At 42.2% G+C, this 19,237-nt stretch overlaps 1 protein-coding gene across 2 annotated transcripts; it reads left to right on the top strand.

The window, feature by feature from the left end:
• Window positions 1-1,286: 1,286 nt before the first annotated feature.
• LOC310856837 (mixed lineage kinase domain-like protein) lies at window positions 1,287-18,714 on the top strand. 2 transcript variants are annotated; one of them, XM_083762339.1, is made up of 12 exons: window positions 1,287-1,345; window positions 9,751-9,923; window positions 10,821-11,106; window positions 12,012-12,131; window positions 12,467-12,644; window positions 12,765-12,859; window positions 13,747-13,873; window positions 14,447-14,531; window positions 15,459-15,604; window positions 15,943-15,992; window positions 16,118-16,264; window positions 18,294-18,714. In XM_083762339.1, exons 2-12 carry the CDS (start codon window positions 9,753-9,755, stop codon window positions 18,356-18,358), a joined length of 1,470 nt encoding a protein of 489 aa, XP_083618465.1. In that variant the 5' UTR covers window positions 1,287-1,345; window positions 9,751-9,752; the 3' UTR covers window positions 18,359-18,714. The 2 variants fall into 2 exon arrangements, with proteins under 2 accessions (XP_083618465.1, XP_083618464.1); XM_083762338.1 differs by lacking the exon at window positions 1,287-1,345 and adding an exon at window positions 5,420-5,470.
• The last annotated feature ends 523 nt before the right edge of the window (window positions 18,715-19,237 follow it).

Genomic DNA, 19,237 nt, shown 5'->3' on the forward strand with positions numbered 1-19,237 from the left:
ACCTATATTAGATTGTTATCGCCATGAAACTTCCCCAATTGAGAAGACAGTGATTTATTGTATTATCAATTTTTACATTTTTAAATATGCAAATGACGCATTATGTAAGAAAATATGCAAAATAATCGAAAATATGAAAAAGCTACTACTGTGGAAGGGTTATCAAGTATTAATTTACTTGTATTGATCATATAAACAATTTAATATAGGGTATAGTTTGCCCACCAATTTTGGAGCTCTGGCTCATGGACTAAAAACCTAAAAGAACTGAACCGGTTCCCACTGGGAACCAACCGGTGGAAAAGAACTGAACCGGTTCCCACTGGGAACCAACCGGTGGAAAAGGGGTCTCCATGTAGACCAGTGGTTCTCAACCTCTCCACACCACGGCCCCACAAATTAATCATATTGGGACCCCCAAAAGCTAACGGGGAATCCTAATAAACCTGGTGGCGATCGATGCAGGGCCTCATGTGTGCCCCCCCTCCCTCTGGAATGCAATGCACTCCCCAAACATGTCATCAGTTCAGAGATGCTCCCCCCCCTCCCCTCCCCTCCCCTCCCCTCCCCTCCCCTCCTCCCTCCCTCCCTGAAATGACCTGTTTAGACCAGCCTTTCTGAGTTGACTTGACTTCAACTTGTTCTCTTGTAGTGTTTCATTGCTGGGGCCTGTTCTTGTTGTTTTTTATCATGAGAAATGAAATGTTGTTCTTCATTGTTTATGAAGAACAACATTTCATTTCTCATGATGAAAAACAACAAGTTGAATGTCTTGAAAAGTGGATGGCGACCGAGAGCCGATTGATTGATTGATTGAAATCTTTATTAACAGTTTGTAGAATTTACAGTACATTTTAAGCACGAACTCAATACAAAGACTGTCAACTGTGAGTGGACGACCCAATTAAGCATTACACTTGTTTACAACAGGGTCCACATTGTTCAATTCATCAAAGAGACCACTTCTTCCAGAGAGAAGTATTTACACTTCTCTCTTCATTGTGCATGTTCCCTTGTTTGTTGTTACTTTATAGTAAAGTAACTACCAGGAGTTTTTCAGAGCAGCAACTAAAATCTATTACTAGTTACTTCAGTAACAGTAACTTGCTGCCCACAACACTGTAAAGTGGTTTGAAGAGTATAGATTTAGTGAAGTAAAAGTCCTATAATACTCAGAAATACTCAGTCAGAGAGGAAGTAGAGAAAGGAGGAGGAGCAGAGTAGAGTCTAAAAACATAAAACAAGCAGTGGTTTGGTTTCATTTCAGTGTCCTCGTCCTCCTCTGCATGGCCTGGGTGTAAACAGCTGGCCTCCTGCACCGACCGACTGACGACACTCACTGCAGGTAATTATTGAAATCAAACTGTAATAGTTGCTAAAGTTCACGTGTAAATTGTTGTTTCCTTTCCCTATACGTCCTTGTTCATTCTGCAAACATGTATAGGCCTGCTGCAGTAGGCCTGACACTCAGCCTGCTGCAGTAGGCCTGCTGCAGTAGGCCTGACACTCAGCCTGCTGCAGTAGGCCTGACACTCAGCCTGCATTATGTCATTGCTTCACTTTTATTCTTTTCATTCGTGGGCGTGGTGGATATTACTGAGTCTGACTGCATGCAGTATTGTTTGAGGCTGTATCTATGTCACGTTTTTGACTCCAGAGCTACTTTCACAATGACCAGCTCAACGAGATCTACTCACCCAAAAAAGTATTATCCCATTGCTGAAAACATGCAGCACTGGCGTTACATACAATAAGACAAACACACTTAATTGGAATGGGAAATAGAGAGAGAGGAAAATGGAATTCGTAGTTATTTGTATTGTATTTGTAGACTTTGTATTCGTATTGCATTTGTATTGTGTGTTTGAGCTGAAAGGCTCTTTTAATCAGTCAGTCACCTTAATTCAAGTAGTTTTTTTTTTTTAATTATATATATTTAGGGGCATGTCATGTGGTCTATCTGTGTCGATGTGTCGATCTGTATGATCCATCCTCAGTGTTCATTTCAGAGCGTAGAGGAGTTTGCTTTGTCCAAAAGTGTCGGTTGACTTTTACACTCTATATGAGTTGCATTAACAACAGTGCTTTCAGGCGGGGCCTTCTGTGCAAGCATTCAACAATACAAGAGACCTCAGAGGTGTTTTATTACTGACTTAGCATATTCATACAGATGAATAACTGGAGCTTTAACTGGAGATAAACAACTTTGATGGTGATTTAATCTAAATGGTGCATTTATATAGCGCCTTTATCCAAGGCGCTTTACATAGATTGTGCATTATACATTCACCCATTCACACACACATTCATACACCGATTGCGGCGGAAGCCATGCAAGGCACCAACCAGCACATCGGGAGCAATTTGGGGTTCAGCGTCTTGCTCAAGGACACTTCGACTTCCTTATATGGCCCTTATACTATAGTGTTACAGCAGAAGGGAAACAACAACATGGCACTGTTTCACCATGAGGTTTTCAGTTCCCCTTTAAGAAGTAATCTTTTAAATAGTTTCAGTTTTGGTAGACAAGTGCCAACAGGACCAGTTTTTCTTGTCTGCATTTCAAAGGTTCATAGGTTCCAGTATCTGACAGAATGCACTCATGTGCTGATCTGAGGTCAGCACATTTTGAGCACATTTGGGGAAAGTGGCTATGGCTGCTTCTATAGCCCAAGGCGTGTTTTTTTGTGCACAACTAATGCTTGGAATTGGTTCAGAATGATAAAACCCCCTAGTTTGACACGTCACATGCTACTTAAAGCATTCTGACCTGAGATCAGATTCATACGAAGTTTCCACTGCACACACTGGTCTGATTATAACCTATTCTGACCTGAGATCAGATTTTTAAAATGTCAGTCGATCTTCGATTTTTCAAAAATAGCAGACCTACAAACTCGTATCGCGCCACTCGGTGGCTCGATATGAGCTTGTAGATCTGCTATTTTTCAATAGCTAAAGCATAACATGATGCCAACACCAAAATGGGTGCCCGGTCAGAATGGGTTTAAAGCAAAAGGAAAGTTTGACATGTTTGCCTGCCATAGGATGTAAATGGCATAGGGTCATATAAAAAACAATTGCCCAATAGTGACAGCCGGTCAGCAAGTGGATTCATGAATGTATGTAACACAAAAAAGCACTCGTTGGGGGGGGGCGTGCATGACATGTAACAATAACAAAATGTGTAGGAAGTGCAAGTAGGAAGTGAGAAGTGATGGTAGTTGTTATTGTAAATAGGTTGTTTATTATTATAGTTACATCCACATCCACCAACGTGCATTTGATCATGATATTGTGGTGTTCATGTAGTCAATTACAGTAAATGGTGCATTCATATAGCACTTATGTTATCCAAGGCGCTTTATATTGTGCATTACATTCACCCATTCACACACACACACACACACACACACACACACACACACACACACACACACACACACACACACACACACACACACACACACACACACACACACACACACACACACACATTCACACACACATTCACACACCGATGGCGGAGGAAACCATGCAAGCAATTTTGTGTTCAGCATCTTGCTCAAGGACACTTGGACACTGACTCTGGGGGAGCCGGGCCGGGTCTGGCTGTTCTACCGGCCACTCTACCGCTGAGCCACTGCCGCCCCCAAAGTCTGGCAGTGTAGTGGACAGTGTAGTGAACAGTGTAGTGAACAGTGTAGTGGACACATGGGGAAACCTGTGTCCTGCCTCTTCCTCTGTCGACTGTCCTCACAACAGTTAGCTGAGATCGATCGATTGATTGATTTATTAACCCATTCTGACCTGAGATCAGATTCATACGAGGTTTCCGCCGGACACACACTGGTCTGATGAACCCATTCTGACCTGAGATCAGATTCTAAAAATGTAAGTCGCTCTTCGATTTTTCAAAAATAGCAGACCTACAAGCTCGTATCGCGCCACTCGGTGGCGCGATATGAGCTTGTAGATCTGCTATTTTTAAATAGCTAAAGCATAACATGATGCTGACACCAATGATTGATTGATTTATTAACAGTTTGCAGAATTACAGTATACATTTCAAGCACAAACTCAATACAAAGACTGTTAACTGTGAGTGGACGACACCATAAAGCATTACACTTGTTTACAACAGGGTCCACCATGTTCAATTCATCAAAACATTTAGAGACGTACAAATTGACACTTCCATATAGTCAAAGAACAGAACAGGAATGCATTATAAGTACAGATAGTACAGATAGTTGTAACGTATGCTTTATATACATTTGTAAGTAGAGCAAAATAATGATGAAGTCTGCACAATGTGTGCAATGGTGTCTTAGTATTCGATGCAGTGAAGTAAAGTATAGTGTGTTTATGCAGATAAATGCTTGACAGACAGTGTTAACAGGATGCATAGTTACCTGTGGCCCGAGGCTGCTCCTTGGACCAGCTGGGTGTCAAATTGGCAAATTCTGTGTCGGTCGAGTTAGACCAGTACACTTAGACGCAGGCACGGTCCGGACTGACACAGAACATCAGCCCTGGCATGTGTGGTCTTCACCGGCCCAAAGACACTACTATGTCGCTTTTTATTACTTTTTGTTTTTGTTTTGGCTCAGCCCTGCATGGCCCCATGACTTCACAGCCCTTCTGGCTTTCTGCCAGAACTGCCAGACTGTCCAGTCCGAGCCTGCACTTATAGATAGCATCTCTCCCACCGGACCGGATGAAAACAATGTTAGGAGAAGGCACACTGAACTCAGGGGGAGTCTTTAAGGAGTCGTCTCTCACAATAGCACGGTGCAGATTCTTGTAAGATATACAGAGAGAGGAATATCTGCACTCTCTTGAGTAGTCGTTTCCGTCGTGGCCGACGTGCCAAAATGCGTCTGTTTCTCCAGGTAGACTCAGACTGCTGCTGCCAGACTGTTTCTCCATAAATAAATGGTGCATTTATATAGCGCCTTTATCCAAGGCGCTTTACAGAGATTGTGCATTACATTCACCCATTCACACACACATTCATACACCGATGGCAGCGGAAACCATGCAAGGCACCAACTAGCACATCGGGAGCAATTAGGGGTTCAGTGTCTTGCTCAAGGACACTTCGACTCTGGGGGAGCCCACAGGGTTCGAACTGGCAACCTTACGGTTACCATCCAGGCACTCTATACCCCTGAGCCACCGCCGCCCTAAATAATGCAAGCTATGAGCTTGTATATCTGCAATGTTTGAATAACAAAAGTATAAAACAATGCTTTTTTTTTAACCTCAAATATAAAATGACACATAGATGCTTTCCCCGTTTTAATGGGTTAAACATGCATGGTGAAAATGTGCATGCAGAATTGTGAATCAGCCCATTGCAAATCAACCTCTCATGTCTGTTCCCCTTTTCTCCCTTCAGTCATGGATTTGGTAGAACCCGTCTTGTTCATAGCGACTACACTCTCCCAGATCCCCAGCGGTGGTGGTGGGTATTGCCTGTAACCTCACGATGTTAGATACTTTTATTTTGTATTTGTTTATTTGGACAGGAGTCGGACAATGCATATTAAAGGAGAATTCCATACTAAAAGGCTTTCTTACCTTTCTTTGTAGTTGTTATGTCCCCATCAAAGAGGTCCAGGTGTTATTTTGTGCAAAAGCTCCTTATTGGCTATTTCCCCTACCATAAGCCCTAAATGAATTGCATTGAATTGAATGGGATGTATGGGGTGTTGTGCTAATTCGCTTATTTCCATCTAAATAAGTAGTAAAGTGTGCCGCTTGGGTTATTATTTACATTATGAAGAGAGGATATATACAAACAAATTATAATTTTGAGCGATGGAAATTAGCACAACACCCCATACATCCCATTAAATTCAATGCAATTCATGTAGGGCTTATGGTAGGGGAAATAGCCAATAAGGAGCTTTTGCACAAAATAACACCTGGACCTCTTTGGTGGGGACGTAACAACTACAAAGAAAGGTAAGAAAGCCTTTTAGTATGGAATTCTCCTTTAATGGACGTCACATGTCGCATAAGAAATAAATACACCTAAAATAATCATTTCAAGCAACCATTTTTTCAGATTGTATTTAAAAGAGGGAAATGTAGCACAGTCCCTTATACGCAGAGGAAGGCCATTCCATGCTATACACAGCCCTGTACTGAGAGGACAGTGTTGTTTGCCGGTGCGGCACTTCGCAGTCTCCTCGAGTTGTCGCTCTGGTACTGATTCCCCTGTCGGGGGGGGGGGGGGGACACGCCTGTCCTATGGGTTTGAGAGTAGTCACGCCTGTTCTATGGGTAGTAGAGTAGTCACGCCTGTTCTATGGGTAGTAGAGTAGTCACGCCTGTTCTATGGGTAGTAGAGTAGTCACGCCTGTGCATGTCCAGTTTGTGAAACAGTATTCAATGTGTGATAGGATCATAAACAGTGAAGATACGATCTCGCCGCTCCAACTGTCAGGAATGGTCTAATTTGTTTAAAAATGTTGAATTTAATCGTATTAGTGACGTATCACGATGCAGACGCCACGATATGTATCGATATACGATATTATACGTTGATTCCAAATAATGACCATGTATTTATTTACCTATAGAGGTAGCCTATATCACTGCAGGCTCATGCATATTCATAAAGATGAAATGTGTATATGTAAATGACCTGCTTTACTATTAGAGACATGATAGACTCATGATCCACTTCATGCTGTTGTTTCTCTTTCGCTTTAACTGGAGAAACACCTTGACGGTGATTTAAAGGACCACTTCACCACTTTTCAACCTATCTTCATATAATAGGTCCTCACTAATAATCATGATAACATGGCACGATTGTTTTCTACTCAGTCTGTGTCTCATAGGAGGGCTGTGGGCAGTTTAGAAACCGACTTCCAGTGACATCATCATTAGGCAGACCTTTTTAAAACAAGGTTTTTTTTTGCAAAAATCGTGAGAACGATGGCTTCCATTTTCGCATTGCAACTTATCAGGACTAGAAAGCCTGCAGGTTCTATTAGCTTGTGTTCCCCATCGATGATTTCCCTGGAAGACGGTTTCTGAACTGCCCACAGCCCTCCTATGAGACACAGACGGAGTAGAAAAGAATTGCGCCATTTTTTTCATGATTATTAGTGAGGACCTATTATGTGAAGATAGGTTGAAAAGTGGTGAAGTGGTCCTTTAATCTACGGTTGCATTGGAGAGGTTGAAAAGGTTAATTATACCAAAGTTGTTTTAAATGGTCGGCCCTTACTATAGTGATAAAGGTTGAAAACAACATGGCACGTGTTTCACCGTGAGATTTCAGTTCCCCTTTAAGAAGTTTTGAAATAGTTGTGAACCCGTTTGTCTTGTCTACATTTTAAAGGTTCATAGGTTGGGTATCTGTAAGGCCGTGTTATTACAATAGGCACTTAATAGGCAATTATTATAATTACACTGCTGGCCCGGGGTGGGGTCACGGTGCAGTCCCAAGAAGGAGGAAATAAAGAAAAGAAGAGAAAAAAACAACACAGGACAACATAGACTTGTTGTGCAGTGCAGCAAATTTCTATTTTAGTTTTAGTCATAGTCTCTTGAATAGTTTTCACTTAGTTTTAGTCACATTTTAGTCCGTTTATTTGGATCCCCATTAGCTACTACCTTTAGTAGCAGCTACTCTTCCTGGGGTCCACACATAAAATACATTACATCATAATTATGAAATACATTTTACAAGACTGTAAGAAAAACAGTTAAAAAGAAAATACAACTACATATAAAACAAGTGATTAATAAATATAACATCGCAACCATGACATTTCAGTTTGAGTAGCCTACCGTACCGTTACAGTATGAAAGATTTTAAACAGTGTTCAATGACCGTCATCAAAAGCAAGTGACATGAGATATTAACGAAAAATGTTCGTCGACTACCTTTTTTTCACTGACGAAAACTAAATGGAAACTAAATGAAAACTAAGCTATGATGACTAAGACTAAATATACTGACAATTCCGTCAACAAATAAAAACTAGACTAAAATATTAGGAAGGGACTAGTCACTAGTGGACAATAATTCCAGTATAAGTCATTTACACTTGCTTGCATGCTGAAATTAGCAGATCTACAAGCTCACAACGTGTCACGCTTTAGTCGACTAAATCTACAGTTGATTTGGTCGACTAAAATGTGTTTTGGCGAGCCTTGATGCCGTCGTAATGGCTCATTTTACACTTGCTGAAAATAGCCGATCTACAAGCTCGGCTCGGTAGATCTGCTATTTTTCTAGTTTTTATTTGTTGACAAAATCAACAGTACTATATTTAAGTCATAGTTTTAGTCATCATGGCTTAGTTTTTATTTAGTTTTTATGTCGTTTCCGTCAGTGAAAATAGGTTTGGTCAGTGAAAACAACACTGCTACCGGCCACTCTACCCCTGAGCCACTGCCGCCCCCTAGTGGCCACTCTACCCCTGAGCCACTGCCGCTCCCATGAGTCTGGCAGTGTAGCGAACACATGGGAAAACCTGTGTCCTACAAACAATGGCTGACCGCCTCTTCCTCTGCTGACTGTTTAGTTTAGTTTATTTAGGATCCCCATTAGCTGCTACACCTGGCAACAGCTATTCTTCCTGGGGTCCTCACAGAACAACATACATACAAAAATTGAAACAAGAACAACATTACAGATATCACAAAATAAATACATTAAAGCATAACAACCATGCAACAACCGTGCATTCACTCTAGATTACATTAAAACAAACAGAATTACAATTTACCATATATATAAAAAGTCTGTCAGTCTTTTCTTAAAATGCCTTTTACCCTTAATTTCTGTGATGCATACTGGTAGAGAGTTCCAGAAAGGCATTGCCCTGTACATGACTGTATTCTTCATTGCTTCAGTTCTTGGCTTAGGCACTGTAAATCGACCCATTGCAACATGTCTGGTATTATGTATATGTCTATTGCTGGTATAATGAATATTTTTATATAAGCATTTTGGTTTTTTATTTGAACAAATGTTCCTAAAAAATCCAGCCAGACTGGCAGCTAATCTCTGCTCCACCAACAGCCATGACAGCTTCTGATGATTTAACAGTGTTAACTGTCCTCACAACAGTTAGTTGAGATTGAAGTGCAGATAGTTGTAACGTATAATTATGCTTTATATACATTTGTAAATACATCAAATGATGAAGTCTGCACAATGTGTGCAATGGTGTCTTTGCATTTGATGCAGTGAAGCTTGACCGGTAGTTGCCTGTGGCCTGAGGCTGCTCCTTATGCTAGATAGCATGTGTGTCCTTATTGGTATTGGCATTGACATAATTATACAGACCTAGAACATAGAACCCTATGCTACAAATGTCTTACATAAATCCCAATAGTTTTCTGTTTTCAGTGGTGCTCAGAACATTTTCATGTCAAGGACCCCTAAAATGATATGCATTGGGAAAAATATTTTGTTCCTGGCTGGGACCCTCCAGAAGCAAAGATTTGAGTTAAAAATATTCTTTATCTATTCAAAGATGTGCGCAAATTTTCATTATTTTTCAAAAATAGCACATCTACAAGCTCGTAGCTATATGAGCTTGTATATTTGAATAGCCAAAGTATAAAAGAATGCTTTTTAGCTCAAATCTAAAATGACACGCCGGGTTGTAATGGGTCCGTTAAAACATGTGAACGGTGAAAATGTTGTTGCAGAATTCTGACTCCTGAGTCCATTGCAAATCTGTCTCTTCTTCTCCCCTTCTCTCCCTCCAGTCATGGATCTGATAGACCCCATCTTGAGCATAGCGAAGGTGCTGTACGCTCTCTGCGAGGAGGTCAAGGCCAACCGGAAACGCTGCAAGCGGCTGAAGGAGCGAGTGGGGGGCCTGGAGAACGTGCTGATTGCCACAAGGCAGAAAGGGGACGACGCCCTGAACTCTGACCAGGTACACCACCAAGATACCCATGTACCTGTCTACAGTGGCGTGCACAGATAGACACTAGGGGGTGCTAGAGCATTGCCCTTTTGGCAATGTGCTAAAAAAATAAAATAAAACGTTTTCTTTTTTTTCCTTACTTTTTAGTGTGTGGACATTGATCAAATCTTGATAAAAAACGCTTCTACTATATTATTTAGGCCCCCACAATCTAAAGCTATGTTTCTATGTCAGTGGTTCTTCGATAAAAAAAAAATAGCAGACCTACAAGCTGCTAAAGCACCAAAATGGGTTCCCGCCCCAAAATGCGCAGCACAAGGTGCCCTTTTTTTCACTTGAGCACCTGCCCCTCTAAATGTCTGTGCACGCCACTGCCTGTCTAGATACTTCCTTAATGTAAACGAAGTCCACACCCACAACACCAGAGGGAGTGCAACAAACCATGTATACAACCCAGATTCGGCACAAACAAGGGACTAAATTAATTTAGCTCCTATGCCACCAAAATGTGGAACGCCCTACCAACAGTCATTAAGACATGTGAATCCCTTGACTCCTTCAAAACCGCTCTCAAAGGGCACCTACGGACGGGCAATTCGAAACTGGCCCCTGTAAAATCTGAATCCCCCCCACCCCCCCCACCCCTTTCCCCCTCACTGTATATGTATCTTTTCCCTTTTTGCTTCCTTTATGATGAATTCCTGTTCTGTTCTTTGACTATATAGAAGTGTCTATTTGTACGTCTCTAAATGTTTTGATGAATTGAACAAAGTGGACCCTCTTGTAAACAAGTGTAATGCTTAATTGGGGTCGTCCACTCACAGTTAACAGTCTTTGTATTGAGTTTGTGCTTGAAATGTACAGTAATTCTGCAAACTGTTAATAAATATTCAATCAATCAAAAAGGTGTGCACGGCCCTCCGGGAGCTCCGGCTCACGCTGGAGTCCGCCGCGGAGGTCGTCAAGAAGTACGACTCCGACAAGCAGTACATGTTCAAGAGGCTGAAGAACACCTTCCAGTACGGCGACGAGTTCGCCGGCGTCAACGACCGGCTCAACGACGCCTTCCAGGCCCTGTCGCTGAACCTGCAGGTCCACGTGGACCAGAACGTCACCCGGCTGTTCCAGGCGGCGCTGCAGCGGGAGGAGGACGAGGCCGACCGCAAGGAGGACTGTGCGGAGATCCAGAGAAGTAAGATTTGAAATATTTATTAACAGTTTGCAGAATTTACAGTACATTTCAAGCACAAACTCAATACAAAGACTGTTAACTGTGAGCGGACGACCCAATTAAGCATTGCGCTTGTTTACAACAGGGTCCACCTTGTTCAATTCATCAAAACATTTAGAGACATATTACAAATAGACACTTCTATATAGTTAAAGAACAGAAGAGGAATTCATCATAAAGGAAGCAAAAAGGGAAAAGATACATATACAGTGAGGGGAAAGGGGGGGGGGGGGATTCAGATTTTACAGGGGCCAGTTTCGAGAGAGAGGCAGTGATGTTGATTTCGTCGACTATAAAACTAAACGAAAGGTGTTCGTCAACTATACCTTTTTCACTGACAAAAACTAAATAGAAACGAAGCTATGATGACTGAAACTAAAGACTAAATATATCAACAATTTCGTCAATAAATAAAAAACTAGACTCAAATGTTAGGAAGGGACTAGTGGACAAGAGATCCAGTACGAGTCATTTTACGCTGCATGCTGAAAATAGCCGATCTACAAAGCTCACAACGCGTCGCAGCGCGACACGTTGTGAGCTTTGTAGATCGGCTATTTTCAGCGTGTAAAATCAGCTATTACGACAGCATCAACGCCCCCCGAAATACATACGACGTTTTTCTTTTGGGTCCGACCGACTCGACACCGGCCACTGCACTCCCTGTGGGGGGGGGGGGGGGGGGGGTGGAACACGTGTGTCGAAATTTGAAGTCGGTGGGGCGAACAGTTCTCGAGTTTGGATTACAGATGTACTGTACTGTACGTACAGACGTACACACAGAAGAGACTTGGCACATTTATAGTTAGATATGCACAGCTTTATATAATAGTGTGACTGGCATTAATATCAGATGTATTTCACAGTGCTGGGATGTATCGTGGACCAGAACGAGGCTCTGAACGAGAAAATGGAGGCCCTGTCAGTGAAAAACGACGCTTACAATGCAAACATGAAACAGGACGTGAGACAACTCATCGAAATGAGTAAGTGAACAACGTCAAAGTCAGTTGGCACATCTCATACATCTCACACAATAATAGTGTGCAGATTCATGTTGTGGTTTGTAAAGTATTATGGCACTTTAAACGTTTTAATAAAGATGTTTCAGACGTAATACGTCGGGACGATATTTTGTCCCAGACTTCAGTGGAACGGTTTCTTTCTATTACAGTTATTTATTTGTTAGACATTCTCCACATTACGCTTTGCATATATATAGACTTTTTCAATGTTAATTCCAAAGATATTCCAGAAAGGGATTTAGTTTCATTGACAGCTGCCTGATGTTTTTCTTTTGTGTTCTTTTTGCCATCACCAGTCCAACAGTCGGAGAACATTCCCAATGACATCCGGAAGATCGACCCCGAGGAGCTGAAATTTGATTTTCCCAAAAAGGCGTTCATGAAAACTGACATCTCGGAAATCTTCAAAGGAAAATACAAGGGATTTCCTGTGGCCATCAAAAGATACCTCTGCCAGAAGGCCGTTATACCAAGGTTGGTAGCACCTTGTTCCAACCCGTCTCTATGTAGGCTACTGTATTATTCCCATAAAAGCGAGGTGACGAAGATATTCATGGTGTTAATCTATTATGTACTATATTATTTTCCTAAAAGCGACGTGTTGAAGATATTCGAGAGGGAGATTGAGACCATGCTGCGCTACGAATCACCATTCATACTGCGGTTCTTTGGGGTCTGTTTCCAGGGTGGTGAGTACTTCTTACAATTGTGTTTTAAGCCCCACACTGTCACACACACCGTCTGCGAACGCCGCGCGCCAAAACAGCCGCCTACGTTATTTTCAATGAACCTATCCCACACCGGTGGCGTCCGACGCGCGTTCACGCCTCGCCTGACGCTCCGATACGCCACTGTTTCTATTTTCCAGGCGTTGCCGCGCGGCAACGCCTGTGCCGCGTCGCTGCGCACCCGGTGTGTGTGTTGGGCTTTAGTTGAGAAGCTTAAAAAAATGAATGTACATAGGCCTACCTTATTTTGATTTGGAGAAAAGACAAGGGGACACCTGGGTGGGATGGAAAGCAGGGACAGTTATGAGTACAGTAGTGAAAGATGCACGGTAGCACCCTAGCAGCCAGATCATACAGTATACACTTACAGTACAGTACAGTATCCACCCAACTATCGTCAAGAACTGCCGGGAATGACATCCACATTTTTTGGAACTTATCTGGAGTATTCTGTCCGCCATGATGGATTTAATTGTTCGAGCTTTAGCAATGGAGAGCATCTCGTTGAGCCATATCTCTTAAAACATGGAGAAGACTTCCAGTTTAAAGTTGAGAAGCGTTATTGAAACCACGTCATCGTCTGCTTTCATGTTTCTACTGACACAGACTACATAACATGTCCAATATATTATGAGATGTCTGTTAGAGAAGGAGAAGTCCAGCACACAGCCTTTGCTCCAACAGTGTTTATTTTGTTAAAACACCATTTAACTCAGGACTCAGGACGTTTCGGGCCGTGAACGGCCTTCACCACTATCACGTCTACCTTTTTGCCCAGCACCAGCGAGGCACTGTGGACGTGCGCAAGACATGCCTGCTTTTTAAACTCTGTCTGTTCTCCCTGCCAGAAGGACTCATTGTCATGGAGTACTGCGAGAAGGGAGGTCTGAGACAGGTCTTGGACAAATCCAGGATTAAACTGTCCTGGAGCAGGAAGGCTCTCATGTGCCTGGATGCTACGCAGGGCATCTACAGGTGAGTTCCTTCACCGTGGAAAGCCTTTGGTAGATGTTCACAATGAGCTTGTAGATCAGCTATTTTCACAAAATTTGGAATATCGTGGGACCAAGTCAAACTAAATGTAATGCCCTCATTACATTTAGATCACATCACATGACACTGTTGGTACCTTTTTTTTAACTGCCAATAAAGTTTTCTATCTATTAGTGATGCACGATATAACCAGTGACGTATCGAAAATCGGACATAAATATGATATTTCCGTATCGGATCGGTCAAAATTATCCAGATTATTTTCACAGATATTGATGATGCAACAATAATGTGACTGTCAATGGCTTTGTAGTGGGGATGAGGCTTAACCATTTCACCAGCAAAGCACTTAAATATTAATATAATATAATAATGAAATATATCGGTATCGGACTCTGCATCGGCCGATGTGACCCTGCAAATAATCGGAGATCGGATATCGGTCACAATTTCAATATACTGCATCTCTACTATCTATCTATTCCTAGTGTACAGGCGGGGTTCAGCCACACCTTTTAAATGTCTCACAAGTTGATTCTGATTGTTTCCTCTTAGACTACATCAGTCAGAAAAACGATCTAAAGTCCACTGTGGCATCAGCAGCGACAACTACATGGTAGCTGAAGGCTACCGAGTCAAGGTATGTCTGAGTTCAATATAAAGCACATTAAGGGGACATATTAAGGGGATGTGAAATTATTAATCTTGTCTCGGTCGATTTTGTTCACTGCTCAGTGCATAATGTGATCATTCTTTAAAGGTATATTCAGTGATTTCACTCAAAAAACCTTAGGTTTCGTTTTTGGCTGGGACCTAAGCCTTTCATCCAATCAGGATAGAGAGCCAAAAACGAAACCTAAGGTTTTTTGACCCCCAGGGGTTAACTGGGGACAGGGAGGAACTCCTTATATGGTCAGAACACTCTATAGTAGAGAGGATTATCACAACAAAACAAAGAAATAAGTGATATTTGAATTAAGTGAAATCACTGAATATACCTTTAAACTGAAAAGGGCTAAGGTGGTCATATATGTTTTGTAATAATCTAATTCTGCAACTAGTAAGGTTTGCAAATAATTGTAGTACAGCTGGTTGGTTGGTCAGTCAATTCAATTCAATTCAATTCAATTCAATTCAATTCAATTCAATTCAATTCAATTCAATTCAATTCAATTCAATTCAATTCAATTCAATTCAATTCAATTCAATTCAATTCAATTCAATTCAATTCAATTCAAAGTGTCAAACAGTGCAGTGGTGTAATAATATGATAGCAGTCTTTTGATGGGCTCCGTGAAGAGGCCTGGTCCACGGTCACCCTCGACAGTCAGTTGGGGGCTGGGGGTCCATATTAGAAGTCCATGACGGAACTGCAGAGTGGAAGACAACAGAAACTCCGGGGAGATGTTGAGTTAGTGGCAGGCCTTACTGGAGCCTATACAGTGTTAATTACAAGCACTGCTGGGAAACGAACGAACGCACACACATACAACAAAAGGTTCTCAGTCGTCACCCTTTTAAGACACCAGAAAGAAGGACTATTCTCGTCTGCTTTGTGACTATACAGCTGGGTGGTTTGGAGCTGACCTCCACGGAGACGTCCTTGAAGAAGAACTGTAGGCCCCGGGCGGGCTCGCTGCGCTACCGATCCCCTGAGCAGCTGGGGAGCGGTGGTGTCAACCATCCGTACTGCAAGATATGTGAGATTTACAGGTCAGTCCTCTACAGTAATATATATATTTTCTTTTTACAAACAAATAAAATGCATAAAAACAATTCAGGTTCAGAGGATAATCAATTAAAACCCATTTTGGGGCGGGAACCCCTTTTGGTGTTAGCATTGTGTTATGCCTTAGCTATTGAAAAATAGCAGATCTACAAGCTCATAGGTCTGCTATTTTGGAAAAATCAAAGAACGACTGACATAGAAACATAGCTTTTTCAGAAAACTGTCGGGGATGTAGATTGTAGAAGACATTTATAGAATCTGATCTCAGAAACGAACAAATGAACCAACCACATTTTCTTCTTTCCTTTTCCCATGCACGCAGTCTCGGAGTGGTCCTGTGGGAAATCGCAACCCGGAAGAATCCTTTCCACGGTGTGTGTGTGTGTGCATCCTGAAAACAGTGCTTATATAACGTTATGTAGACCGTATACCTGTCTTTGTACACTTTCTTTATGTAAGTACAGTATACGTGTTATAACAATTTCTCTCTCTAACAGAATGTGTCTCCCATTCGGACATTTACAAGAGAGTGTGCGACGAGCAGCGAGTGCTGGAACCGCTTCCTGACGACTGTCCCAAGAAGCTGGGGAAACTGATCAATTCCTGTCGCGCCTACGAGCCTTTCGACAGGCCAACGGCTGGAGGTAATTGGGTTCATTCATCTTCTTTTGGACGCAGCAGCAGGTTGAGTGTTTTATTATTTTTTTTATTTTTTTAAGATATTTTTTTGCGGCTTAGGCCTTTTATTGGTTTTTTGAAGGGACAGACAGACAGTAGGCTGACAGGAAACGGGAGAGAGATGGGGGGGATGACATGCAGTAAAGGCCGTGTCGGGCTCGGGAGTCGAACCCGCGGCACACTGCGACTGGATTACCAGTCGGGTGCCCAGACGGTTACGCCACCGCCTGGGCAGCAGGTTGAGTGTTATCGGTGTTATCCCATGGGAATTCATTTCGCTCCTATGCCACCAAACTGTGGAACGCCCTACCAACAGTCATTAAGACATGTGAATCCCTTGACTCCTTCAAAACTGATGAATTGAAAATGGTGGGCCCTATTGTAAACAAGTGTAATGCTTTATGGTGTCGTACACTCACAGTCCACTCCAACAACAGTTTTTGTATTGAGTTGTACTTGAAATGTACTGTAATTCTGCAAACTGTTAATAAATCAATAAATCAATAAATCAATCAATGCATATAGTAGAGTAGACCAGGGGTTCTCAACGTTTTTAACTGGGGACCCCCAGACATGCTTTGGCCATGTCTCGCGACCCCCGCCCTGCCCCCCTCCCCCCCACCACCAACACAAACTGTAACTGCAAAAATAACCTTAATAATAGAGAAAATGTATCATAAATGAATACTGAAAGCAGATGTAGATTGCTCGAGACCCAAAAGAGAAAAGTGTAATGTCTCCCCGGGACCCAAACTAGTGAAAATAATAATCTACAAGCTCACGTCACATAACAACGTGTTGTAGATCTTGTAGATCTCAAATTCTCAAGTATAGTATTTTTATCCTCTAATTACATTAGATGAATTTAGTTTTTAGTTTTTTTTAATCTTTTTGTAAATAATGAATAACAAAATGTAGGGAAAACAAGAACTAAAGTGGTATTTACTCTAAATATTGGTTCTGCGAGCCACGGTTTGTGAAATAGTGGAGTAGACAATGTGAGAAGCAATAGAGGAGAACCTGGCCGTGCCTATAATCTCAGGCATGATCTGAATGTGAAAACTCAGCTCTTCAAACTCACCCCTGCCTGGGGCAAACTATTCCAACGGGGGTAGTCTTACCCCTGCCTGGGGCAAACTATTGCAACAGGGGTAGTCTTACCCCTGCCTGGGGCAAACTATTAAAAATGTCTAAATGCTTTCGGGGGTTTTGTGGAATAGTTCTCTGGCTACGCGAGACTATAAAGCCAGTCGGTAGTGCTGTCGCCTCACAGCTAGAAGGTCCTGGGTTCGATTCCCGCTCGGGACGCTGTGGGCGCTGGCGGCGTGTTTCCTCCTCCGCGTCATCAGTGCCCATACCCGAAGCGGGGTTGGCGAAAGGGCCTTTCTGTGTGGAGTTTGCATGTTCTCCCTGTGTCCCCTATAGGGTAGGTACCCTCACAAAAAACATGCAGTAATCCTGGTCACTAAACTGCCTCCCCCTGGCCAGCCGGGGCGCCTGATGGAGGGGAAAGGAACTGGTTGGAATAACGTGTTCCTTCCACGCGCTACGTCCAACCAGGGAAACTCCCCCCTGTCAGGTGTAAAGGAGCAACTTGGACACTCAGGCATGAAGGAAGCATGAGTTCAAGTCCGTTGCTCTCCCCAGGTTGGTGGAGGGTGTGTAGAGCCCAGGATCACATTAAATAATTGACACAGGGGTGAAAGATGGGTTACAAAAATCGTGGGATAAAAATATAAACTCACCCCGGCTTGTCTACTCACTCCATGCCGGAAATGCAACTGGCAAAATGCATTAAATGATTATTTTTTTGTTTCGTTTTTTCACATCTATAACACTGCTTTTATCTCTCTAGCCTTAACCTCGTTGGTCACTGTCTGTTGCTGTTGTACCCAATTGTCCCCTTTGGTCATTTCAACTTTTATGCCTTTTGGTGTAGTTGTATAAACCTCCCACAAATAAATAAATGATACTTATTTCTCTCTATGTTGACAGTGCTCATGGACGAACTACGCAAGGTGGTGGAGCAGCTGGATGAGGAGTTGATGGAGGAGGACTAAGCCCAGTAGCCCACAGAGGTTCTGCATATGTTGTTTACTGTTTATGCATGGATGTATATTGTATCATGTGTTATGTTTCAGGACTTGCTATAAGTCACTGTTTACCTCCCCTTGTGGTCTCCTGATGGTTGTCTTTCAGGCCAGTTTAGAAAGAAACCAGTGTTTCTTGGGATGTATATCGGCCAATATTTGCCATTATCGGTCAATATCGGCAAATAGGCCTACAACTGACATTAACCGATATGTATCTGTTGATGATAAACATACATGTTGCGGGTGTGTTTGTTTTATCTGCATCCTACCAAGCTATAGATACTGAACATGTATTTTCTTGTATGTTGTTTTGAAGAGGTATTTGTTAAAGGAGAATTCCATACTAAAAGGCTTTCTTACCTTTCTTTGTAGTTGTTACGTCCCCATCAAAGAGGTCCAGGTGTTATTTTGTGCAAAAGCTCCTTATTGGCTATTTCCCCTACCATAAGCCCTAAATGAATTGCATTGAATGGGATGTATGGGGTGTTGTGCTAATTCGCTTATATTTCCATCGCTCAAAATTATATCTTTTTTGTATATATCCTCTCTTCATAATGTAAATAATAACCCAAGCGGCACACTTTACTACTCATTTCGATGGAAATAAGCAAATTAGCACAACACCCCATACATCCCATTCAATTCAATGCAATTCATTTAGGGCTTATGGTAGGGGAAATAGCCAATAAGGAGCTTTTGCACAAAATAACACCTGGACCTCTTTGATGGGGACGTAACAACTACAAAGAAAGGTAAGAAAGCCTTTTAGTATGGAATTCTCCTTTAACTCTGGCACAAAAGGGGGAAATAAAAACAACAAAAACTAAATAAACATATATCGGTGAA

Source organism: Protomyctophum parallelum (genome assembly GCF_964188405.1).
Source record: "Protomyctophum parallelum genome assembly, chromosome: 4".
Classification (NCBI taxonomy): Eukaryota; Metazoa; Chordata; class Actinopteri; order Myctophiformes; family Myctophidae; genus Protomyctophum; species Protomyctophum parallelum.

Excerpts from the sequence above, each read along its gene's own strand:
- LOC310856837 (XM_083762339.1), top strand. The coding sequence starts at position 9,753 with ATGGATCTGATAGACCCCATCTTGAGCATAGCGAAGGTGCTGTACGCT. Across the intron at positions 12,860-13,746 it reads TGGGGTCTGTTTCCAGGGTG|AAGGACTCATTGTCATGGAG; the intron begins GTGAGTACTTCT and ends TCTCCCTGCCAG. Across the intron at positions 16,265-18,293 it reads CGACAGGCCAACGGCTGGAG|TGCTCATGGACGAACTACGC; the intron begins GTAATTGGGTTC and ends CTATGTTGACAG.